This window comes from Scyliorhinus torazame, chromosome 7 (assembly GCF_047496885.1).
Source record: "Scyliorhinus torazame isolate Kashiwa2021f chromosome 7, sScyTor2.1, whole genome shotgun sequence".
In the NCBI taxonomy this organism is placed as follows: Eukaryota; Metazoa; Chordata; class Chondrichthyes; order Carcharhiniformes; family Scyliorhinidae; genus Scyliorhinus; species Scyliorhinus torazame.
This window is the reverse complement of record NC_092713.1, coordinates 94,490,183-94,517,180: the sequence shown is the minus strand read 5'-3', so window position 1 is coordinate 94,517,180 and position 26,998 is coordinate 94,490,183. Positions and strand designations below refer to the sequence as shown.

Sequence of the window (26,998 nt, the reverse complement as noted above, 5' to 3'; positions counted from 1 at the left end):
CTACCACCATACAGATATGATGGCTCCCAGAAACCTTATGGTGGCATCAGCTGGAGACTCTGGAATCTATGTCAAATGGAAACCACCAGATGGAACCAATGAGCCAATTCTGGGTTATGTAGTCGACTGGAGAGAGGCACTTGGCAGCAACAACCAGCTCTTTGCTTGGAAGAGAACTCCCAGGGACAAGCACTCTTTGTATATAGGGCATGTTCTTTCACCTCAGCAATATCTAGCAGAAATAAGTAAGTTTGAATAAACCACCACTGTCAATTGCTTGCTCCATGCAAAGTCTTCCAACTATATTACATGTTGCTTCAATGACAGTCACCATAGTCCTCAAGAACCAACGGCTGCTGTCCCTTTTTGAGAGAGAGCTGACTGATGGTGATTTTCATTTTTACAAAAATGTATTTTATTACAAACATGTGTCAAAACAGGTTACAGGAAACAAACACCCTGGGAAACATACTTCCCAACAATTGACTATACAGTCTGTACAGACTTTCCCCCTTTTACAACACCCCCCCCCACCCTCCCCCGAGACGAACAGCTCCTCAAACACGGTCACAAACATCCCCCACCTTTTCTCAAACCCCTCTGCTGAGCCCCTTAACTCATACTTTATCTTCTCTAACCGCAGGAAGTCGTACAGGTCACCCAGCCATGCCGCTACCCCAGGTTAGATGCCGACCGTCTCTCCAGCAAAATTCACCGCCGTGCAATCAAAGAGGTGAAGGCCACGACGTCGGCCTTCCTCCTCTCCATGAGCACCGGCTTCTCTGAAACCCCAAATATCGCCACCAAAGCGTCCGGGTCCACCTCCTCCTCCGCTATCCTGGCTAAGACCACGAACACCAATGCCTAGAATCTTCCCAATTTTTCACAACCCCAAAACATGTGCGTGTGATTCGCTGGCCCCCACCCACACCTCTCACACTCATCTGCTACCCCCTGAAAGAACCCACTCATTCTCGCCCAGTCATATGCACCCTGTGCACCACCTTAAATTGTATCAGGCTCATCCTTGCACAAGAGGAGGTCCCATTTACCCTTCGCAGAGCCTCACTCCATACTCCCCAATTGATCTCCATTCCCAACTCTGCTTCTTACTTGTCCTTGATCTTCACCACCCGCTCACCTCCCTGCTCCCCCAGCCACTTATATATATCCCCAATTCTTCCCTCCCTTTTCACATCCAGAAGCAACAGTCGCTCCAGCAGGGTGTATCCCGGCAACCTAGGGAACCCCCTCCAGACCTTTCGCACAAAGTCCCTAATCTGCAGATACCTGAACTCACTCCCCCTCGGCAGCTCTACCCTATCTCTTAGCTCCTCCAGACTGGCGAACCCTTCCTCCAAATACAAATCCCTCACCTTGACCAGCCCCACTTCCCTCCACCTCTTGTATACACTATTCATCCCCCCGGCTCAAACCCATGATTCTCGACAGAGGCGTTAGCACCGACATCCATTCCACCCTAAAATGCCTCCTCAGCTGATTCCATACCTTCACCGTGGACTGCATCACCAGGCTCCCTGATTACCTACTCAGAGCCATTGGCAATGCTGCCTTCACCATAACCTTCAAACTAGACCCCTTACAAGGTTCCTCTTCCATCCTCACACATTCTACCCCTTCTCCTTCCTACCCCACCGCACCTTGTCCACATTCGCCGCCCAATAATAATGAAGGAAGTTTGGCAACGCCAACCTCCCCTGCTGTCTCTGCCCCTGTAGCAGGGTCCGCCCCACCCTCAGCTCCTTCCCCGCCCATACAATGCCCAAAATGATCGTGTCCACTTTCCAAAAAAAGGCCTTTGACATAAAGATTGGGAGAGCCTGAAAGATAAACATGAACCTCAGCAGAATATTCATTTTAACCACTTGGGCCCTCCCCGCCAACATTAAATGCAGTGTATTCCACCTCTTAAGATCCTCCCTGGCCTCCTCCACCAGCTTCGTTAAGTTCCATTTATGGAGCTCCTTCCATTCCCTCGCTACCTGAATCCCCAAATACCTAAATCTATCCCTCGCCGCCGTAAGTGGCAACCCCTTAAATTAGCCCGCTGTGCCAGCTCATTCACCGGGAATACCTCGCTTTTCCCTACATTCAGCTTGTATCCCGAGAACCCCCCACACCTCCCCAACAGGCCCATAATCCTTCCCATACTCTCCAATGGATCCGAAACATACAACAAGAGGTCATCGGCATAAAGTGACACCCGATGCTCCCTCTGTCCCCTCATAATCCCCCATTCTGCCGACCCACTGAGAGCCATCGCCAATGGCTCTATGGCCAGCGCAAATAGCAGCGGCGACAGTGGGCATCGCTGCTTCGTACCCATGTGTAAGTCAAAGCTTTGTGAGCTCATATCATTCGTCCCCTCCCTCGCCCTTGGTGCCACATAGAGCAACCGCACCCATGCCACAAATCTCGACCCAAACCTTCCCAAAACCTCGAACAAGTACCTCCACTCCACCTGATCAAATGCTTTCTCGGCGTCCATGGACACCACCACCTCCGGTATCAGATCCCCCAACAGATTCATCAACACATTTCACAGCCGTCTTATTTTACCCATGAGTTGCCTGCCCTTCACGAAGCCTGTTTGAGACTGGTGGTGATTTAACCCGAGGGTCACCACACCTCTGGTGAGGGGCAAGGTTGAGAAGATGGAGCCTTCATGAATCACCTCAGCTGGTACAGGAATTGATCCCATGCTGTTTAGCTTGCTATGCATCACGAACCAGCCATTTACCAACTGACTCCCCCGGCGGTTAGCTCAGTTGGCTGGACGGCAGAGCAATGCGAACAGCATGGGTTCAATTCCTGTACCCGTTGAGGTTACCATGAAGACCCTGCCTTCACTACCTTGTCCCTTGCCTGAGGTGTGGTGACCTTCAGGTTAAATCACCACCAGTCAGCTCTGTCAAAGAGGAAAGCAGCCTACGGTCCTTGGGGACTATGGCGACTTTCACATTACTTCAATATCACATTACAAGCAGGATTGGAAGCTTTTTCCCGCTACAGTCCAAAAGTAGTTAATAAAGTTTCAATTTATGTCTTCCAGTAGATTTGTATAAATATGTGTATTATCAAAATCAATATGAAAGGATAGCATCAAATCCTCAGTGCAAGACAACCAACTCATAAGCTATTGAAATCAAGGGAATGATATCTGCACAGAGCAAACTTAAAAATTGATATATGTGAATTGTTCAACATTTTTTGTGAATCAGAGATCAATATTGTGTTACATTAACTATCCGGGTTCGAGATCTCAATGCGATAGATTGTACATGCTCCTGTTGGAATGGATTTGTACACAATGAATAGTTCACATTTTTTTGTGTTTTCTGCCACAATAAAGCAAGTTACTTTAATGTGACAAATTATTTTTGTCATCTCATTTAGAAAGCATTATACCAAGAAAACGTTACAATATTTCTGTCACTGCAATGTACCAAAAGGGACGAGGAAGATCTTGTTCAGCGCAGGGATATTCAGTAGAAGGAAGTAAGTATTTGGTATGATTTTTCAAGCAAATCCAGTTCAAATATCATCTCTTTTCTTTCTTGATGGTGTTCTGTGAACATTGGTTAAACTCCATCAGCTTGTTCAAGAGGTCATCATTTATGTATGAATGTCAGTGATCATCACAATGAGCCCAATTTAATCTTCATTTTCCCATAGATGTCACCGAATCGTGATCACATCAGGAATCCCTGTAGATCTGCTTTCCTTTCTCAGCAGTATCCCAGCTGCCATTCCGGATGAGATCCATTAAATCAGCACAAATTGGGGCTCAAATGTCAAATCTGCCTCAATGACAAACCAATAATGCATTTACCTAGTAAACCATTGAACAAATTGTCCTCCATTTCCCCATTTCACTGCTTTCCCAGGACCGTGCTGCCACCCACCCTTCAGTTGGAACAGCAAGACAGGGCATGGACCTCTTTAGAACTCCCGTTGACACTGTCCTTCTCAGTTTTTTTGGAGATGCATATCACAGTGTGGAATATCTCCCTCATAACGTTAGAATCTGGACTTCAGCTCAAGACACTGTTTGCTGGCAAATAAGTGCATCTGCACAATCTCTGGTAAACTTAGTTTGGTGAATTGAACAAATAGACATATTTGAAATCAATCATATTCAGGGGCTCTGCAATGGCTGTCAAACAAGTTGGGATATTAAGAAAGAAAGAAAGCTTGTGGGTTAACAGCTCAGATCCTGGCAAATGGCAATGATACAAAGAACAGCAAAGCAGATAGTAAGAGCTACAAAAAGAAGGCAGTATGAAAAGATACTTGCTTTGGATATTGAAATCGGCACAATTATTCTTAACATAATTATAAAACGAAAAGAGGCTGCTGAGAAGCAAGGTGGACCCCTTGAAAATAGCAGTAATACTGCCACCGAAAATAAGGAATATGTTTTCTGTCATTTGTTACAAGCCCCATAGAGACCAGTAAGTTTTAAAAGAAAAGAATCCCACAACACCAGAGATAGAAAACCATTGGACAAAGTTTCAAAGTTACTGTAACAAACCAATTAAATTCAACGTAATTCAAAGAGTAATTAATAGACAAATGAATGCTAAGATACATGTCACTTGAAATAGTTGACACAAAAATGATACGCCTCACATAATTACAAACACTCACACAATTTCCCGCACACGTGTGTCACTACGTGCGATCTCACAGTCTTTCCAGCTCCACCTCTGGTACGTAAAATACTCTCTCTTCCCCCTCGATGGGTTTGGCCCTTGAGTCGCTTTCATCGGCAGCTTTAATCTATCTGGGGTTCTTGAATACAGTGAACATCCAAACAGCATCCCCTGCAGAATCTGTTAGCTAGGTTCACAACAGTCTTAACAACAGAGAATCCCAAGGGATTCCTTTTCCACCCCCTTTAATGTGATGGTTGGGTCTGGCAAAACTAACACAGCAGCAATCATCTTGTGCAGTCCACAATCCCTGCACTCCTTCTTTTCAAATTTCTGTCCTTTTAAACTATTATACAGTAACACAGTCCCTGCTCTATTCTCAGAGTCTTTTCCCTGCTTCTTCACCAAAATCTGTTTGAGCTATGTCTGTTCAGACCAGTTGGATTTCGATAGCCAATTAGCTTTCGATTTACATTTTGCTTTTTAGGTTTCATCCCATAACAACCTCAGGTCACATGGGTATTTCTTGGAACTAAAATGTTTGTTAGGCAGTCCGACTATGTCCTTTTCAAAATACTTCCTGGTTTTACGGTGGAATTAAAGGGACATTTCACAAAAAGAACATTCAAGCTTTTCCCAAAGTTCAAGGGTCAAGCGTTAAGTAAAGATTTTTTAAAAACACTTAAAAATGCAACACATTTTAACATAGCAAACATTTTAACAGTGAACTTATCACATGCTGTGCAGGTATTTCCTTTGTCACATTTCACATTTAAACACATCGCATTGGTTTAATCCATAACAAAACCAACTGGATGTGACAATTAGATTTTAAAGTTCAACTTACATGAGTTTTTAGTGTCCCAATTTTTTTTGCAAACAAGACTTTGTTTACTGCTTGATTCACTTTCTTTCAATCTTCACAAGCAATCCTCTTTCTCATTTAGCACAGTATTTACAGTTCCATGTCCTTGGTTAAAGGAAGTAGGTGAGAATGTGGCAGCTCCTCTAACTTCATCTTCCAAAGTTCCCTCAATTCGCAAATCAGTCCTTTAGATTGTAAAATTGTGCATGTCTCTCTGCATTTTAAGAAAGCTGGAGGTAAATGGCCGGAGCACCCGGAGGGAACCCGCGCAGACACTGGGAGAACGTGCAGACTCCACACAGTCAGTCACCCGAGGCCGGAATTGATACAATCCTCAACTCAACTTTCCCATCCTATCCCCATAACCCTTGATGGCACAATAGTTAGCATTGTTGCCTCACAGCTCCAAGGACCCTGCTTCGATTCTGACCTGGGTCACTGGGGATCAGGGGTCATGCGAAGAAGGCAGGAGAATGGGGGGATGAGAAAATATCAGTCATGATTGAATGGCGGAGCAGACTCGATGGGCCGAGTGGCCTAATTCTGCTCCTATGTCTTATGATGTTATGTCTGTGCGGAGACTGCGCTTTCTCCCCGTGTCTGCGTGGGTTTCCTCCGGGTGCTCCGGTTTCCTCCCACATGGCCAATCCACCTAACCTGCACATCTTTGGACATGCTAGATTGCCCCTTAGTGTCAAAAAAGGTTAGGTGGTGTTACTGGGTTGTGGGGATAGGGTGGAGTTATGGGCTTAAGTAGGGTGCCCATTCCAAGGGTCGGTGCAGACTCGATGGGCCAAATGGCCTCATCTTGCACTGTAAATTCTATCTATCTATCAAGTGTGTAGCATCACATCCATGTCTGTGGTGTCGTAGATGCTGATGCTAATTCTCGTTTGGGTCGCACAGTGTCAAGCGACTAGAGAGACACGCACAGGTGCATCCCCTACAGATGGGCAGCACGGTAGCATAATGGTTAGCACTATGACTTCACAGTGCCAGGGTCCCAGGTTCGATTCCTGGCTTGGGTCACTGTCTGTGCGGAGTCTGCACATTCTCCCTGTATCTGTGTGGGTTTCCTCCGGGTGCTCTGGTTTCCACCCACAAGTCCCGAAAGACGTGCTGTTAGGTAATTTGCACATTCTGAACTCTCCCATGTGAACCCGAACAGGCGCCGGAATGTGGCGACCAGGGGCTTTTCACAGTGTTAATTTATGTCTACTTGTGACAATAAAGATTATTTATTTATTTTACTTGAGCCCAACGAGGTTGTGAGGGTGAGATGACAATGAGCTGATGCAACACATAAGTAGTAAAATTGACCAACAAATGCTCAGGGAATGCCTTCCTTATTCACTCCTGAAGCAACAAGCATTAGAAAAAAGATGGGCATTCTTCTGGGTCTGTTTAAAGGGCAACTCAACCATTTGCAGCCAAAGTGTTTTCAACTTACTTGTACTCGGGCCAGATTGGTGGAAACACTGGTGAGTTCCTAGAGGAGTGTAAAGATTTCTGTTGACCATAGAAAGGTTACAGAGCCTTTGATGAGTATGGAGCAGTAGCTGCAATGCTCTCCAAAAATGAGTGGGACTGGAAGAAAAAGAGGCAGAAAGAGTAACCTCTGCTAGGAGGGAAGAGGAGAATTCTCTTTAAATTGTCTAATCCCATGAGTGTTTTTCAGAAGCACCACTCCTATGTTGGGATGAGCTATGGGCAAGAACTCAGGAGGCTTCTCAAGATGTGGTGATAGAGGTGTGTTCACCAAGACCTGGAGCCTCAAACCAGAGAAAGATTTGCCCTCCCAGTATCTGTGAAGATCAGCATTGTCCTTTTCAATTTGATTCAATCTTTACCCCTCCTAGGTCTCTGTCTTCTATCATCAAACCTCCATTTTCTTCTCCCCTATCTGGTATTCTGCTCCAAAATTCCAGCCCCAATCTTTCAGTACTCCTCGGCTTTCTAGCTCTCTTGCTGTTGTCCGGACTTGACTCTCTCTTCGATAAGTCTATAGTTTCCCTCTGGGCCTCTAAGAACATCCTCCAAAGGGCTCATTGGGCTCTTGGTTAATTATGAGCAGCAAACCTAACTGCCCATCCCATTTTTTCATCAACCTTCCCATCCAGTACCTCCACTGGGGGCTGATCTTGCTAATCTTCTTCCTGTCCAACTCACCCCTCCCTCTGCAGAACTTGTGAATTCTGTGTCTTACATGAAAACGCCACGAGTCGGTATTCCCATATGCAAGCGGCAGAAATTTGGGTCCCCACGGGGCGGAACGGGTCCAAGAGATTGAGCACCACCAGGGCCTCAGCCTGGATGAGGGCGGCCATTTTGCCTGCTTTTCGCGGACTCCCGCGCTTGTACGCACCAAACGAGGGGACGGCGACATGGAGGAACGTAATGCGCAGGTGCGCACCATGCATGACCGCACCGTGCATGCGCGGTAGCGCAACGAATGTGCTGACATCATGACGTGTGGCAACTGTGGCTCTGCCCACTTAAAGCGGCAATGCCCCGCAAAATCGCGACAATGCCTACGATGTGGAAGACTTGGCCACTATGCTGCCTTCTGTCGAGCAGCTCAGCCTGCCAATTCATCTTGCTTCAGCCAGCCTCCCAGGAATGTTCGGGCAATTCAACCCATGGTCACCGAGTCCGATGCGGACCTCCCACACAGCAGTGACACCGAGGACCCAAAGGCGCCTTTTCGAGTCGGTGTTGTAACGAAAAACAGACTGTCCCCAAAGCCGACACCAGCCGCTGTCGGTATACAGCATCGATCCAGACGATGAGTGGTGTGCCACCCTGACGGTCAACCGGTCCCAAATACGATTCCGCCTGGACACTGGTGCCTCCGCCAATCTCATGGCGTGGTCTGCTTTCCAAAGCCTTTGTGTCAAACCAGCCATCCTTCCATCAGCCTGCCAGCTATTGGACTACAATGGCAACATCATTCCTGCTACCGGCTCGTGCCAACTTGAAGTGACGCACAAGTCATGGAAAGCCATCCTTCCCTTCGAGATTGTGGGCTCCTCGAAGGACTCCCTGCTTGTCGCACAGGCGTGCAAGCTGTTGAACCTCGTTCAAAGAGTTCACTCTCTCTCTCCTGATGACACGTCTGCCGTCCAGGTCGCTGACTTCAGAGCGCAACTCGACGCCATCATCGACCAGCGACGTCTTTGAATGCATGGACACGCTCCCATATACTTACAAGATCCTACTCAAACAGAACACCACGCCTGTAGTGCATGCACCTCGCAAGAGTCCCAGCACCCCTCAAGGACCGCCTCAAGCAGCAGCTGCAGGACCTCCAAGACCAAGGAGTGATCTCCAGAGTTACGGAACCAACCGACTGGGTCAGTTCCATGGTGTGTGTAAAAAAAGCCTTCCGGCGAGCTGAGAATTTGCATTGATCCCAAGGATTTGAATCGGAATATCATGAGGGAGCATTATCCGATTCCCAAGCGCGAAGAGATCACATGCGAGATGGCTCGCGCCAAGCTCTTCACCAAACTTGACGACTCGAAAGGTTTCTGGCAAATCCAGCTCGACAAATCCAGCAGGAAACTGTGTACCTTTAACACCCCCTTTGGCAGATATTGTTACAACAGGATGCCGTTTGGGATCATATCGGCTTCAGAAGTGTTCCACAGGATCATGGAACAAATGATGGAAGGCATTGAAGGTGTTCGCGTCTATGTCGATGACATAATCATTTGGTCCACCACCCCGCAGGAGCATGTCAGTCGCCTCCAGCGTGTGTTCAAACGCATACAGGAGCAGGGCCTATGCCTCAACAGAGCCAAATGCTCCTTCGGCCAGACGGAACTCAAGTTCCTCGGGGACCACATCTCCCAGTTGGGTGTGCGACCGGATGCGGACAAGGTGGCTGCTATCACAGCCATGAAAATGCCAGAGGACAAGAAGGCGGTCCTCGATTTCAGGGCATGGTCAACCTCCTAGGGAAATTCATCCCTAACCTCGCCTCTCATACCACGGCTCTCAGGAACCGGGTCAGGAAGACGATAGACTTTCAATGGCTTCCTGCCCATGAGCGCGAATGGAGAGAACTCAAAACCAAACTCACCACGGCCCCGGTCTTAGCTTTTTTTGATCCAGTGAAAGAGACAAAAATTTTGACCGATGCCAGCCAGTCTGGCATTAGGGCAGTGCTCCTGCAACGCGATGAGGCCTCATCATGGGCCCCCGTTGCATATGCGTCACGCGCCATGACCCCCACAGAACATTGCTACGCGCAGATAGAAAAGGAGTGCCTGGGCCTTTTGACCAGTGTCGTCAAGTTTCATGATTATGTGTACGGCCTTCCCCAATTCACCGTCGAGACCGACCATCGCCCGCTGGTCAATATAATACAGAAAGACTTGAACGACATGACGCCTCGCCTCCAGCGTATTCTGCTCAAGCTCCGGCGATACGACTTCCAGCTGGTATACACCCCGGGCAAAGACCTAATCATTGCCGACGCTCTCTCCAGGGCAGTCAACACTCCGTGTGACCCAGCGGGATTCGTCTGTCAGGTTGACGCCCATGTGGCGTTCATGGCCTCCAGTCTACCTGCCACGGATGGACGCCTCGTCCAAATTCGCCGCGAGACAGCGGCTGACCCTTTGCTACAGCATGTCATGCCCCACCTAAAGATGGGTGGCCCAAGGGCCAATGTCCGCAGTTCTACAACATCAGAGATGTTCTGGCGGTAGTCGATGGTGTTCTCCTGAAACTGGACCGCATTGTCATCCCGCACAGCATGCGCCAGCTCATCTTGGAACAGCTACACGAGGGCCATCTTGGCGTGGAGAAGTGCCGCCGACGGGCCCGAGAGGCTGTGTACTGGCCCGGCATCAATGACGACATCGCCAACACAGTGCTCAACTGCCCCACTTGTCAGCGCTTCCAGCCGGCCCAACCACGAGTTGGTCACGTCCCCTTGGTCCAAGCTCGGTATCGACCTGTTCCACGCGCTGGGCAGGGACCATGTCTTGATTGTAGACTACTTTTCAAACTACCCGGAGGTGGTATGTTTACACAACATCACATCGTCTGAAGTCATCAATGCCTGCAAGGACACCTTTGCTCGACACGGCATCCCACTCACTGTGATGTCGGACAATGGCCCCTGCTTCGCAAGCCAGGAATGGTCCAACTTTGCCAGGAGGTACAACTTTGTGCATGTGACATCCAGTCCCCTGTACCCCCAATCCAACGGCAAAGCGGAGAAGGGCGTCCACATAGTCAAACGGCTCCTCTGCAAGGCTGCCGATGCTGGGTCCGATTTCTACCTCGCCTTGCTGGCCTATTGCTCGGCCCCACTGTCCACTGGCCTGTCGCCAGCCCAGCTGCTCATGGGTCGTACCCTGAGGACGACGGTGCCATCCATTCATGTCCCAGACCTCGACCACGTTCCGTTCCTTCAACGAATGCAACTGTCTCGTGCACAGCACAAGGCGGCTCATGACTCCCGTGCAGCTGATCTCCCTGCTCTGGCTCCAGATGACAATGTCTGTATCCATCTTCCGGTTGGTGGCGGGTCTGCAACCGCTGTGGTTCTTCGGCAGGTGGCTCCCCGCTCGTTCCTGGTTCGTCTACCGGATGGCTCCATTCTGCGCCGCAATCGACGTGCCCTTCGTCTCGTTCCGCGCTCGCTACGTGATCCTCCACCATTGCCACGCCCCCTGTTGACCCTGACCTGGACTATGCAGAGATTCCGATCACTCTGCATCCTCCTCACTCTGATGCAGTCCAGCCCATCCCTCAGCCGGCGGCTCCCGACCCACCCTTGAGGCGGTCAACCAGAATTTGTCGCCCACCTCAGAGACTTAATTTGTGAACTTTGTGGACTTATGGACTTTCTGATTTGTTCTGTTCTTCCGTTTAATCGTCCCAAGTGGTTTGTATATAGTGTTCATCTTGTTATTCTTGTGACACACTGTTTTTCTGCACCAGGCACTTTCCCATGTAAATAGCTTAGTTTTTATGTACATAGTTCTGTAAACACGTAGTCAGGAACATTCACCATACACTATTTATTGCCACGCAGGTACATTTTTTATAAAAGGGGGATGTCATAATATACACCAGTATATCATGGTGCAGACACACACTGGTGGACACACAGTGGGACCAATCAACACACACAACACTGCAGCCAATCACCAGTGAGAGCACACGCACTATAAAGACAGGGGCCATCAGAGTTCCTGCTCATTCGAGTAGCAGCTAGCTAGGAGGACAGAGCTCACAGCCTGCAACACAGACATTCACCATGTGCTGAGTGCATCGTGCTGAGTGCATCGACTGGTTAGGACAAGGCAAAGGTCTTTAGTTAAAGCTGGTATCGTATTTACCCACAGTCAGAGTATGTTAAACAGTTAATGATTCAATAAAATAGTGTTGCACTATTTCAAGTGTTGGTGACCTGTATGTGATCCAGAACACCCAACACATCAACTAGGACCTGACTGTTTAACACGTACAACCTGGACAAAAAAGAAGGGATGGAGCCTTATACGCCAAGAACCTCTAGACAGTGAGCCAATGCAGATCTTGCCCAAGCAGGGAAGAAGGAGAGTAAACTACTTCTGTCTCATCATTTCTAAAGCAAGAAAAGCCTACACCAACACTATAAACACTAAAAACAAGAACCAGATACATTCTCTGGTCAACAAGTGAAGGAAGACAGATTTTTCAATGAAGAGGTAGGAAGGACATGTCATGGAAGGCCACAGCCTAGTGCCATCAGTATGTGGGAAACACTGTGGATGGGAAGGACATTAAGAATAGGAAAGCCCTTTTTCGTGGGATATTTCAATCAACCAAAAATAAGTTTCCAGCTCACACAACCTTTCTGACTAACAGGTTTGCGGGTTTGATTATCCAGGCATATTTCCCATGCAGACAGAGTCTATTCTAGGGAACAGAAGGGTTTGTCATAGAAATCCTATTGAGGCCACCCCTCTGCGTTGTTAGTACAGTTGTGCCTGCACCACAGGTGATTGCAACCCTGACATTTGTTTACGATATTTCTGTTTGCAGAACCCACAACGGGACCAAATGTTTCTGTGGTTAAATTTGCTGGACAACAAGTACAACTAAAATGGGGAGAAATTCCATTTGAAAAACAGCAAGGATTTATCACCAACTTTACTATATACCTGAAAAAAGGTGCTGATGGGTCTTACCTTGTTCCATGTAAGTTACGTTTTTTTTGTATAAATTTAGAGTACCCAATTGTTTTTTTCCAATTAAGGGGCAATTTAGCGTGGCCAATCCACATAGCCTGCACACCTTTAGGTTGTGGGGGTGAATGTGCAAACTCCACACGGACAGTGACCCAGGGATGGGATCGAACCTGGGACCCTGGCGCCGTGAGGCAGCAGTGCTAACCACTGAGCCACCGTGCTGCCCTAGTTACGTTTCTTTTAACTGACGTTCATAATCCAAATCAATTGGTGATTCATGTGGCAGAATTCTCCGGTTCCCCAGCTGTGTGATTCCCGGCAACGCACCGTTCACTGGCGATGCGATTCTACACTCCCACCGCTTGTCAATGGGATTTCTCATTGATGCCACCCCATGCCGCCTGGAAACCTGTGGGTAGGGGTGCACTGCCGGCGGAAAAAATGAATCGCAATGGCCAGAGAGTTACGGCCCATGTTTAGAGATGTTAATTTTGACCCTGCAGAAATAAAAAAACAACAGCCAGGTACATTCTCTGCTTGGAGTAAAGTTGGTTGCGTTCTTATTTCCTGTTTGTGAAGAATTACGTAATTAGTGGGGGTGTAAGTAAATGGCAGCAAAAACTCCACAACTTAACTCGGCATCCCAAGGCTAGGAAGATAATAAAATATCAGGCAAGGTTCCCACTCTCTAGTAACTCCTGCCGAACAGTAGGGTCAATTTTCACTTCTTTGCATCGCCAGTCCAATGTGCTTGGCCAGAGGCCTCAGCTACTTTGAGCACCAGACCTTGCTGGCAAGCTTTCAGCATTGACATAGTGCTTACAGGCATCTCATAAGTGAGGGGAGGACAGGAAGTCATAGGCATAGATAATTGCAAGGGTGTGAAAGTGGGAAGCAGATAAACCAGTAACAAGTGGCAAAGTTTTTGTGCGACCATGAGCAGCATTTCAACAGTAGAAATTAAGATTGCAAGAGATATATGGTGGGTGTGGATTGAATACTGCATGTTTTACACTTTTAGCCAACATCAAAATTACCCTCATTGTTTAACTTTGTGCAAAACATCAATTGGGAGTGGTACTGGAACTCAACCATTGGCTAAACCCGAGTTGATATCTTCAAGAAAAGGGAGAAAATTAGCAGAAATAAATAGTTTGTTTACACAGCTGATGGTGCACCTGGCAAGATCTAAAATTAACTTGTTTTCTAGCAGAAGAGAGCTGAACAGGAAGGAAGGAAATAATAGAATTCTCTTTCAGCCTGGTTCTGCTAGCTGTCAGCAAGACTGTTCTTTTCTTACAAATTCTGAGACGTGTGCACAAGAGGAAACTATATGACGTTCAGTTTCTCTGAGCGTGCAGGAAGCACAACTAGTGGTAATTTAGATTTTCTCTTTTTTCACTTGTAAGTTGATGCTTACGATGACTCAGAGTTTGCTCTTTATGTGTAACTTTATTCTCTGCAAACTCCAGCAGCACATTCGGTCAGTGCAATAATGACCTTCTATTTTTGTTTGTAGCCGTTGCATTCTGTACTTTCCACCTTGTGTTAACCATGCTAATGGCATCAAAGGAGAGAGCATCACAAAATAGAGCTAGGTTTCTAGCAGGTGGTCAAAACCTTTGTGGTGGTTGTAGCAGGGACCAAATCCCGTGTTTGCATCTCAACCAAACCTGTCTTGGCCCAGGTTTACGAAACAGAGGATGTAACACGGCTGATGTAAGATTACATTGTGAGCTGCAACTAAATGTAGCAATTCACAGCAAAAACATCTCCGTGATTAAAAACAGCAAAATGCACCTCTCACATGGGTGCCGGTGACAGCCAGGCATACATATTCTTTTCTGTTTAGATTTTACACTTCATTTAGATATTTTTATTTGCAATCTGCCCATTTTCTTAACATATTCCAGTTTAAGGATTTCCCATAATTTCCATCATTTTATGGTTCTGGTGTTCTTCCTTTGTCATTTCAATACGTCATTGAGATAATCTTTTATATTATCAAACTTTTCTTTTGGAGTTTGCAGTTCATTTCAACCCAAAAATAACATTTACGCCACACAAGTTCTAGGAAATAATCAATTCCAAGAGGAGAGATTCCAACATCCCATTGACATTCAACAACATTACCACCAATGCATCCCACATTATCAATATTCTATTAATCAGTATTTATGAGAAATGTATTGTGCCAGTCACATCAGTACTGTGGCTACAAGAGCAGATCAGACGTGAAGAATTCTGTGGTGAGTAACTGACCTGACTCCCCAAAATCTGTCCACCATCTACAAGGCACAAGTCAGGAATATGATGGAATATTCTCCTCTTTCTTGGATGAGTGTAGCTCAAAACCACCGTGGACAAAGCAACCCATTTCATTGGCATCCCATCCACCACCTTCCGAATTCACTCCCTCCATCAACTCCGCACCGTGGCTTCAGTATATACCATTTACTAGATGCACTACAGCAACTTGCCAAGGCTCCTTTGATAGCGTCTTTCAAACACGTGAGTCTCTACCACAGAAGAATAAAGGCAGCAGGTTTATGAGAACGCCACCACTTAATGCTTCCCTCCAAGCCAAATACCAACCTGATTGAAAATATCTTGTTCCTTTACAGGAGCTGGGTCAAATTCCTGAAATTCCTTTCCTAACAGCACAGTGGGTACACCTACAACAAATAGACTGCAGCCATCCACCACTGGTGACACACCACAGTCTTCTCAAAAATGATTAGGTGTGGACAATAAATGCTGACCTTGCCAGAGATGATGTCATAGATTTCATAGAATTTACAGTCCAAAAGGAGGCCATTCGGCCCATCGAGTCTGCACCGGCTCTTGGAAAGAGCACCCTACCCAAGGTCAACACCTCCACCCTCTCCCCATAACCCAGTAACCCCACCCAACACTAAGGGCAATTTTGGACACTAAGGGCAATTTATCAAGGCCAATCCACCTAACCTGCACATCTTTGGACTGTGGGAGGAAACCAGAGCACCCGGAGGAAACCCACGCACACACGGGGAGGATGTGCAGACTCCGCACAGACAGTGACCCAAGCCGGAATCGAACCTGGGACCCTGGAGCTGTGAAGCAATTGTGCTATCCACAATGCTACCGTGCTGCCCCTGTCATCACACAAATAAATATTAAGAAAACTTTCTCTCTCTATTTGGAGTATCCATTGTCTTTTCTTTTCCTTCTCCAACACCATTTTCTCTTCCATCCAAAAAAATGTCTTTGTTTATCTTTCAGTTTTTATTTGAGGAAGGGTACACTTCAGAAACAGTGACCTAATATTTCTCCTTTGACTTGGTGTGTTGCCAGAATATTAAGATATCAATTTTTGTTTAATTATTTGAAGGGTTATGTGATGAACGGTTACTGCCTTATCATCATGTAAGGTGATGTCCCCTTTAAGACCGGGCTTGGAACCCTGGGGACTCTGCCTCTGGCTCCGCCCATCTGTGAGCCATATATAAAGGGCTGCCTCATGGGCTGTGTAGCGGTCAGCACTTGTCTCAGCTCTAACATAGTTCTTAGTCTAATAAAGCCTTCTTTACAGTTTAATCTCTAAGCTTCGTTATTGAGGGTACCTCAGGTTAATAAACACAGCATTAAAGTCGCAAGAACTAAGAGCAGGGGTACTTGGACCCTCGAGACTGCTCCGCCATTCGATAAGATCAGTGGTGATCTGATTGTAGCCTCAACTTCACTTTCCTGCCTGCCCCCCATGACCCTTTATTCCCTGGTTGATCAAAAATCCATCTAATTCAGACTTGAATATATTTAATGACCCAGTCTCTCCTGCTCTGTGGGGAACAGAATCCCACAGACACACAACCATCTCAGAGAAAACATTTTTCATAATCTCAGTGAATTATACAGTGAATGGTAGAACCCTCAAGAGTATTGAAAGTCAAAGAGATCTAGGAGTACAGGTCCACAGGTCATTGAAAGGGGCAACACAGGTGGAGAAGGTAGTCAAGAAGGCATACGGCATGCTTGCCTTCATTGGCCGGGGCATTGAGTATAATAATTGGCAAGTCATGTTGCAGCTGTATAGAACCTTAGTTAGGCCACACTTGGAGTATAGTGTTCAATTCTGGTCGCCACACTACCAGAAGGATGTGGAGGCTTTAGAGAGGGTGCAGAAGAGATTTACCAGAATGTTGCCTGGTATGGAGGGCATAAGCTATGAGGAGCGATTGAATAAACTCGGTTTGTTCTCACTGGAACGAAGGAGGTTGAGGGGCGACCTGATAGAGGTATACAAAATTATGAGGGGCATAGACAGAGTGGATAGTCAGAGGCTTTTCCCCAGGGTAGAGGGGTCAATTACTAGGGGGCATAGGTTTAAGGTGAGAGGGGCAAGGTTTAGAGTAGATGTACGAGGCAAGTTTTTTACGCAGAGGGTAGTGGGTGCCTGGAACTCACTACCGGAGGAGGTAGTGGAAGCAGGGACGATAGGGACATTTAAGGGGCATCTTGACAAATATATGAATAGGATGGGAATAGAAGGATACGGACCCAGGAAGTGTAGAAGATTGTAGTTTCGTCGGGCCGTATGGTCGGCACGGGCTTGGAGGGCCGAAGGGCCTGTTCCTGTGCTGTACATTTCTTTGTTCTTTGTTCTTTGTTCTCAGTCTTTAATGGGAGACCCCTAATTTTTAAACAGGTAAAGTACCCTTTTGGAGAGGTCACTTGCTCTTTGGGAGAAGTCTGCTATCCCTTTGGGATTGTTAAAAGTATATATGAATGTGCATTAAATGTGGATAATCTGTGTGGAACTGTCAAGTCATTTAAATCCCACTGCCCCATGACTCTAGACTCTCCCACAAGGGAAAACATCCCCTCAGCATCCATCCTGGCAAGTCTCCTCAAGATCCATAGAATCCATAGAATTCCTACAGTGCAGAAGGAGGCCATTCGGCCCATTGAGTCTGCACAGACCCTCTGAAAGAGCACCCTACCTAGACCCACTCCCCTACCCTATCTCCGTAACCCCACCTAACGGGGATTGTATATGTTTCAACACAACCTTTCATTCTGCTAAAATCCAATGAATACGGGCCCCACCTACTCAACCTTTCCTCAGAAGATAACCCCTTCATCCCAATCGAGTGAACCTTCTTTAAACTGCTTCGAATACAATTATATTCTTTCTTAGTAAGGAGACCAAAACTGTTCACAATACTCCAGGTGTGGTCTTGCCAAGGTCCTGTACAGTTGCAGCAGCATTTTCCTACTTTTATACTCTATTTCACTTTCAATAAATGTCACCGTTCCATTTGCCTTCCTAATCACTTCCTGTACCTGCTCACCGACCTTTTGTGATTTACATACCCAAATCTCTCTATACTGCAGAGCTCTGCAGTCTCTCCCTATTCAAATGATATCTGCTTTCTATTCTTCAAGCCAAAGTGTCAAGTTACCATTTTCCCACATTATACTCCGTCTGCCAATTTTCTGGCCACTCACTTAACCTATCTAAACTCTTCTATAGGCTCTGTGACCATGATCTGAAATGCCGTGAAGCCAAAAGGGCTCCGAGATTTTGCTAAAATAGTGCCAGAGCTCCAATTCAGGAAGTCCTGCCCCTGAACCTGGCACCAACTATTTCTGCTGGGTGGGGAGGGAATGGTTGCACATTTGTGATTTGCGGAGGCAGCTGCACATGTAAAAGTGTAGCCGCCTTCAAACAATCTAATTTTCATTACTGTGATTTCCAACACATGATTTGTGGGCTTTTAACATTTGAGGGAAAAGGTGTAAAGCTGCCGGAATTATTTGGACAGGTAAAGTACCCTTTTGGAGAGGCCACTTGCTCTTTGGGAGAAGTCCGCTATCCCTTTGGAATTGTTAAAAGTAGATATGAATGTGTATTAAATGTGGATAAGCTGTGTGGAACTGTCAAGTCATTTAAATCCCACTGCTCTGTAAATGGGAGAAATCTAGCCTGCAGTTGAAAACAGGGTGCTTGCTGTTAGGGATTAAGTACTTGAAGGAGTTTAAATGTTATCAATGAGAGGGTCTTTTAAACACAATGAGACCTGCAGTAGCCACTTGCGCTGGAATTTTCTGGTCATTCATGCTGCCGGAATTTTCTGGTCCCGTCACGGCAGTGCCCGCCATGGGTTTCCGCTGACAGGGGGTGCATTCAACAGGAAACCTCGTTGACAATGGCAGGACCAGAAAATCCAGCCACCGGCCAATGGTGGGCCACATCTGCCGCCGCAAGACACGCAGCGGGTTGTGTGGAAAATCCCATCCTTAGAACTTTATTTCATTGCACCATGGTTCCTGCCATGGTGCATAATGGGTGAGTTGGCATGGAGGGTGTAAGGGCAAAGGATCGGTATGAGTTGGCACCAAGTTGGGATTGAGCTTTAAAAGACCATGAGATGTGAAGGGCATAGGTTGGATTGAGTTGGCAATGTTGGCAATGGGGGCTGTAAAGGATGATGGGGATAATTATGACATTGGTTGGCATGGGGTTATGAGGGGCCATGTGGATGGGGTTATCAGTTGGCATGGAGGATATGAGGAGCCATTGGGATATCAGTGGACGGACATGAGGTTGCTTGAGTTGGCATCAATGGGCATGGGGAGTCTGTAGGGGGTGAGTGCTGGAGGACTATTTTTTGTCTATGATTATTACAAAGACTAAAATGAAGTCCCAGAGCACTAACTTGGTCCTTTTAACCAGCAGCCCTTATGGCTGCCACTGAACTCTTTCTGGGGTCCAACTCTTGTTAGCACCACCCCCAAACCCCACCCTCTGGAATGAAAATCCGAAGATTCAAAACACTTTCTCCTCAGTTTGCTTTGAAGAGTTGGGAATTTTCCACATTTAGCCCTTTATGTCGTCCTGACAAGTTACTTTCCTGTCTTTGTGATGCCAGAAAATCTAGCTTCCACTGATTAGTTCTTTTCTTCCAAGCCATTGGTGGATTCTAAATAGTTGAGGCCCCCGTGCTGGTCCCTGTGGTATTCTACTCTTACCAGCTTTCCAACCTAAAAATTAACTCTTTAATGCTTCCTGTTAGCTAACAAATCCTCTATCCATACTAAACATGTTACCCACTACACCAGGAGTTCTTTTTGTGTAACAGCCTTTGATGCGGCACTTTGTTGAATACGTTTTGGAAATCTAAGTACACCACATCTAGATTCCTCTTTATCCACTTTGATGGTTTCTTCCTCAAAGACCTCGAATAAATTCGTCAAAATTTCAGAAAACTCTGCTGACTCTGTCAGATTGCATTATTATTTTCTAAATGTCCTGCTATTACCTCTTTAATAATGGATTCTGACAGATGCTAGGCGAACTGGCTTATAATTTCCTGTTTCCTCCTTTCCATGAATAGAGGTGTTACATTAGTGTATTTCCAATCCCTTGGGACCTTTCCAGAACCTAGGAAATGTGAAAGATCACAAACAATGCATCCACTATCTCTGCAGCCACTTCTTTTAAAACCCAGCCCTCCGGTTCTGGGAATTTGTTGGAACTTTCAATCTAATGGTTTTCTCAGTACCTTTTCCCTCGTGATTGTTTTAAATTCCTCCCTCCCTTTCACCTCTTGATTCTTGAAATGCTTTTTGTGTCCCCTGCTATGAACAAAATACCTGTTCAACCCTTCTGCCATTTCTATTCAGTTCAGGGGCATTTAGGGATGGGCAATAAAGGCTGCCCAGCCAGCAAAAGCCCCATCCCCTGAACAAAAGAAATCTTGTTTCCCATTATTAATCTTCCAATCTCACCCTCCAAGGGACCAACACTCACTTTAATTACTCTTCTTTTTTAAATAGTTGTAAAAACTCTTACTGTTAGTATTTCTATTGCTTTCTCATACTCTAATTTTTCACCCTATTTTGTCATTCTTTGCTGACTTCTAAAATAGAACATAGAACATAGAACAATACAGCGCAGTACAGGCCCTTCGGCCCACGATGTTGCACCGAAACAAAAGCCATCCAACCTACATTATGCCATTATCATCCATATGTTTATCCAATAAACTTTTAAATGCCCTCAATGTTGGCGAGTTCACTACTGTAGCAGGTAGGGCATTCCACGGCCTCACTACTCTTTGCGTGAAGAACCTACCTCTGACCTCTGTCCTATATCTATTACCCCTCAGTTTAAAGTTATGTCCCCTCGTGCCAGCCATATCCATCCGCGGGAGAAGGCTCTCACTGTCCACCCTATCCAACCCCCTGATCATTTTGTATGCCTCTATTAAGTCTCCTCTTAACCTTCTTCTCTCCAACGAAAACAACCTCAAGTCCATCAGCCTTTCCTCGTAAGATTTTCCCTCCATACCAGGCAACATCCTGGTAAATCTCCTCTGCACCCACTCCAAAGCCTCCACGTCCTTCCTATAATGCGGTGACCAGAACTGTACGCAATACTCCAAATGCGGCCGTACCAGAGTTCTGTACAGCTGCAACATGACCTCCCGACTCCGGAACTCAATCCCTCTACCAATAAAGGCCAACACTCCATAGGCCTTCTTCACAACCCTATCAACCTGGGTGGCAACTTTCAGGGATCTATGTACATGGACACCTAGATCCCTCTGCTCATCCACACTTTCAAGAACTTTACCATTAGCCAAATATTCCGCATTCCTGTTATTCCTTCCAAAGTGAATCACCTCACACTTCTCTACATTAAACTCCATTTGCCACCTCTCGGCCCAGCTCTGCAGCTTATCTATATCCCTCTGTAATCTGCTACATCCTTCCACACTATCGACAACACCACCGACTTTAGTATCGTCTGCAAATTTACTCACCCACCCTTCTGCGCCTTCCTCTAGGTCATTGATAAAAATGACAAACAGCAACGGCCCCAGAACAGATCCTTGTGGTACTCCACTTGTGACTGTACTCCATTCTGAACATTTCCCATCAACCACCACCCTCTGTCTTCTTTCAGCCAGCCAATTTCTGATCCACATCTCTAAATCACCCTCAATCCCCAGCCTCCGTATTTTTTTCAATAGCCTACCGTGGGGAACCTTATCAAACGCTTTGCTGAAATCCATATACACCACATCAACTGCTCTACCCTCGTCTACCTGTTCAGTCACCTTCTCAAAGAACTCAATAAGGTTTGTGAGGCATGACCTACCCTTCACAAAGCCATGCTGACTATCCCTGATCATATTATTCCTATCTAGATGATTATAAATCTTGTCTCTTATAATCCCCTCCAAGACTTTACCCACTACAGACGTGAGGCTCACCGGCCTATAGTTGCCGGGGTTGTCTCTGCTCCCCTTTTTGAACAAAGGGACCACATTTGCTGTCCTCCAGTCCTCTGGCACTATTCCTGTAGCCAATGATGACATAAAAATCAAAGCCAAAGGTCCAGCAATCTCTTCCCTGGCCTCCCATAGAATCCTAGGATAAATCCCATCAGGTCCCGGGGACTTATCTATTTTCAGCCTGTCCAGAATTGCCAACACCTCTTCCCTACGTACCTCAATGCCATCTATTCTATTAGATCTCTCCAATCTTCTGACCTTATTCCCTTTTGTTCAATTTGCTACTCCTTCACTTCCTTACTTAATCATGGATAGTCCATCCTCCCCATAGAGTCTTTCTTTATCAATGGGATATTTCTTTACTGAAAGTTATGGAAATCTCCTGAAATGTCTGCCACTGATTCTCTACTTTCCTACATTTTAACTTATTTTCCAAGTTCTCTTCAGTGGCACGGTGGCACAGAGGTTAGCAGGGGGCTAGCAGAGCCCTGGAGTGCTTCTTGCAGCTGCGGCTGCGGATACTGGGCCCTGCACTTCTGGTCAGGAGTCCGCGCATGCGCACTGCGGCGACTGCCCTGTGCGACATGGCGGGCTCATCCCGCGGAGCGGCACCAGGAATGTAGATCCCCCTGACATAAGGTGTGCCCGCAGATAGGTGCCACCCGATCGCTTGCCTGGCCGTCTGTGAGACCCCCCCGCCCGTGAAGGATCCCCCCCGCCTCCCACCAGGGCGGCCGCGGACTGAGTCCGTAGCCGCCGTCAACCATTCCTGAAAGACAAAACATGGTTAGAACCATGCCGTCAGGAACCCGCCAGTTGTCCTCGCAGAATCGCCGCAGGGACCTCTGTCAATGGCCCCGTACCTGTGCCGCGTCGGATTTCATCTTCAACGCCCATTCTCCGCCCCCGCGCTGATCGCCATTTTGGCGTGGAGGCACGGAGAATCCCACCTGAGGAGTGTGAAATGTTGAACGGTATGAACACAATGAGAGAGGAAATATTAAGGAGTTCATCATCCTTGAAAGTGGATTGCTAATCCCAGATTAAATGTATCTCAGGCTGCAAGTGAAAGCAAGGAAGGAGATAGTTCGTTTATTAGAAACTTAGGTACATCCATCTCACAAGTGCATAAATTGAGAATCTCATAATAGCCGCGGTTTAGTCAGAAGAAAAGTTTTCTTTCTTTTTCTTTTCCTTTTAGCTGTCTCCTCTCATGTTACTGAAACCATGAATATTCATCAGAGATGGAGCTTGGCTACTCACCAATTGGAAGGTTTTCTCTAATTATGACCCATTTGTTCATTACAAAGTTCTGCTAACCTAGGCGGTCTTATCTGATCTTGGCGAAAATGATTATGTACTAATTTATCATTTTCAACAATGAAGTTCAACAAACTCAGATTTTTCCACATGATCCATCCTTCTTCCCTTGGCCTGATGCAAGATCATTGACTTAAAACATTCAACCAAATTGTCAAATGCCAGGGGAGGTAGGACCTGAGACAGACAAGCCCACAATTCCTTACCACCTACCGGTTCACTGGTCTCCCAACAGGTTTTAACTTTGGGCCATTTTTATTCCGGGGAAGGGTTTGGAGTAACGGGTACCTGTCCACTTGTGATGGGTAACCAATTACACCAATAAAGTGCCTATCAAGGTCAATCAGCAGAAGATGACTGAGGCCAAAGCATGGCCAAGGGATGGAGATGGCCACCTGGTGGCAGGCCAGGGGAAGTGGCAGGGAAGCATTCCGTCTAGCAGTCTAGCCAACATCTTCTATAGCCACTGGGTCACAGCCATGGTTGCTGACTGTCCAGTGGTGGAGTTGACCCTCTATGGTAACAACCTCACAGCTGCAACCTTTTATTGTTCCAAATGTTTGAAATCGCTTCAGCAGGCACCTCCATCTTGAAACGCTCTTTTGTTATCCCCATTACATTGGCAGTTCCCATCTCTTACACTGGTCAGCAATTTAAATGTTGCCCAGTGGCTATAACGGAAGAGTGGTGGGAAATTGTGGGGCTGTCCATCTCCGGTCCTGGGGTTACTGAGGTTTGACTGATAGAGAACCCCCTATTTGTCTTGCAGTCTCGGGAACCCTTAGTTGGATGTTGAGCTCCCTGGGTACTAACTGGCACGCTCAGTAAAAATTACTTCGGGCATGAGGAACAGTCCAACGCTGAGTTGATATCTAGAAATTAATCTGACGTTAGGGTCCCAACCCCAGAATAAAAATTCAGCACCATAATTCTGTACCCTGCTCCATAGATGAAGCTTGATCACTAGGTGTTTCCAGCATTTTTACTATTATTCCTTGTTAGTTTTGCTCATGAATTGAATTCCCATCTTGCTTCTTAAAAGCTTTTTACTCATTAGGGTTAGCCATTTTGTGAATTCTTGAGCGGCAGTACAAAGAGTACAAACACTCGTTTTTATGGTTTATATGTGGCTTTAATTCAAATTGTGGAGGACCAAGGAGGCCCTCATCTTCGCCTGATTCTCTTAGGATGAGGTGTTGTCCATTGCCCCTGGCTACACATAGTGCCCCCCTTGCCCACTCAGTGATCCTCAATCTTCTTTATCTTACATGGAATACTGCTACTTTTACGTGCACAGGATACACATCAGACATGGAGGCAGCCTAATGCTTTCCGTGCTCTGTGACCTTTGATGCTGTTGGCGATGTCCTCTGGAGGGCCTGGGAGCATTGGGCCCCAGCCAACTTACCAGTGTGACTGGCATCACTGTGCCGCCTGTTCTGCCCGCTGCCCTCGCGATGCACCGGTGTCAGGAGGGGGAGATTCAGAAGAACTGAAGACCGCCATTGTCTCCTTGGTGGGAAGCCCCGGGTTGGCCTCCAGGGCTTTCTCCTCCTTGACGGGGCCGATGGGGCTCTGGGGGACTCCAAGGGATGGGGAGCCACTTGGAGTGAGATCCAGAGGCCTCTGCATTATCCAGCTCCACCAGTCCTGGCTATCCTCATTGTCTGCACCATGGCGTCTATGCCCTCAGTGATGCTCCTCTGTGACTCGGCGAAGCTCTAGAGTGCCTGGGCAATGTCCACCTGCACCTGGGACATGTCTCTCAGCGACTGGGACATGGTGTCAAGGCCCTCAGCCACGGCGTCACAGGCTGAGCCATGCCTTGGACACCAGCACTCATGATGCTGACCCATGTTGCAGGCTATCCACTGCAGTCGCCGCCGTAGCAGTGTTGGCCTCGGTGCCATGCAATGCCTGCATCAGCTCCTGCAGCCATAGCCTTTGGGACTCCTCTAATTGGCTATGCACCCGCCGGAGTGTCACTGACATCCCCTCCTGAATCTCATGGCCATATCCTAGCATCTGCATCAGCTCTAGGATAACCTTTTCCAGAGACTCGGCATATGACTGAGACGCAGCTGAGGCCCGGGATCCAGCAGACCTCCGACTGCTGACTCGCTTGGATGTTCCTGCCTCCACCTGATGTGACTCAGCAACTGTGTGGTGCTCAACAGATTGTGCCCCAGAAATCTGGCCACTGCTGTCTCCCACTGTGGAGTGTTTCTCTGCGTTGGGGGAAGGTGTGGATGATAGCTGTGACACTTCAATGGTGGCCACTTCGGAACTCTCCTCCAAAGTGTTCTCTTGGGTGGCAGGGTTGGGGATGGCACTGGAGGCCCAGCCCCATCAGATGCAAGACAATGTACATGTGGTCAGTGAGAGGGAGGCATCATATTGTCTGACAAAAATAACTCACTTGAGACAGGTCATCTGGGTGAAGGGGCAGCAGACCCTTGATAGATCTACCATGCGGTTTTAGCAGCACTTTGCGATTACTAGAACTCAGTAGCAATTTAAGTTAAAACTTCTCAGGTGCAAATAAAAATCGTTTTATTTGTCTTCTATTGATTACAATTGAGAGTCATTTAAAAAGTCTTATTCTCTAATAAGTCCAGCCAGCACAGGACTCACAGAGAGGCAATTTGTCGACAATTGAACTTCAAACAATCACAGAAATTATTTTCTTGCTTAGGCAAACAGCTCGCAATAACTTTAAAAGTCAAAGTCTGAAAATGAAATATGAAAGACAGGGAGACAGCGAATAGTAAATCAAAGTATAGTTGATTCATGAAAAAGAGAGAGAATGTAGAATGATCCGGATAAAAATGGCCGAACTAAAACTCACAGTTATATTGTATCATACCTGTCTTCAGCCATCTAATTACACCCCAATGTAATCCTAATTGGTTTAGGTTAACATTAAAATAAATTTGATTCGAGGGTTAGTTGTCACTCATTTGATAGGAAACATAGATTCTTTGGTGAGCTGAAGAATGCAGTTTCAGCACTCTTATCGCAAGCTGCTTGAACTGGATTCTTGGCTAAGGACAATTGCACCTTTAGGTTAATGTGGCGTTGCCATGGAGCCTGCCCTGTCCTTGGTCACTTTATCTTGCAAATGTATTTGTTAGCTGAATAATAATGCTGTTTTAATCTATCTGCTTCTCTGTTCTGTTGTAGCTATGTTTTGTAATGCTGAATGTGTGTTTTGAAATGACCTGAGGTTATGAGTGAGTTTTAAAATGGTATTTAATAGACTGGGGGCTGAATGCTAAATAGCTATCTTTTACCTATCAGATGTATTAGAAATAGTTGGCTTCTACAATCCTCACCTCTGCAGCACATGCCAACCTCACTGTTCTCTCTTCAGACAACCCCCTAATCTTCAGGGCATGTTCCTCATAGGGGGTGAGGACTCTGGTCTTTGGCACTCTGCTGCCCCTCTTGGCCCTTTCATGCCTATTATGAGCCAACCTGTTCTGTGGGGCAAAGAGAGAGCATTTGTGAGCTTGATGGATCTGGGGGTCTATGACAGCTGCCATGCATGAAGGGATTGTGCTGGGTGCCGGGGGTTATGAGGAACAAGCATAAAGATGGGATGTGGGGATGGTGCGAGGCAATTTGTTGGGGGTGGTTGGGGATTTGCAGGCGGAACCGATG

General features: G+C 46.7%; 1 protein-coding gene across 1 annotated transcript in view; it reads left to right on the top strand.

The window, feature by feature from the left end:
* Positions 1–26,998, top strand: part of LOC140427349 (interleukin-12 receptor subunit beta-2-like) — a 128,713-nt gene that overhangs the window by 57,837 nt on the left and 43,878 nt on the right. The window contains exons 10-12 of the mRNA XM_072512899.1: positions 15–245; positions 3,418–3,519; positions 12,589–12,744. Coding sequence (XP_072369000.1) covers positions 15–245; positions 3,418–3,519; positions 12,589–12,744 — 489 coding nt within the window. The remainder of the gene's footprint in view (positions 1–14; positions 246–3,417; positions 3,520–12,588; positions 12,745–26,998) is intronic.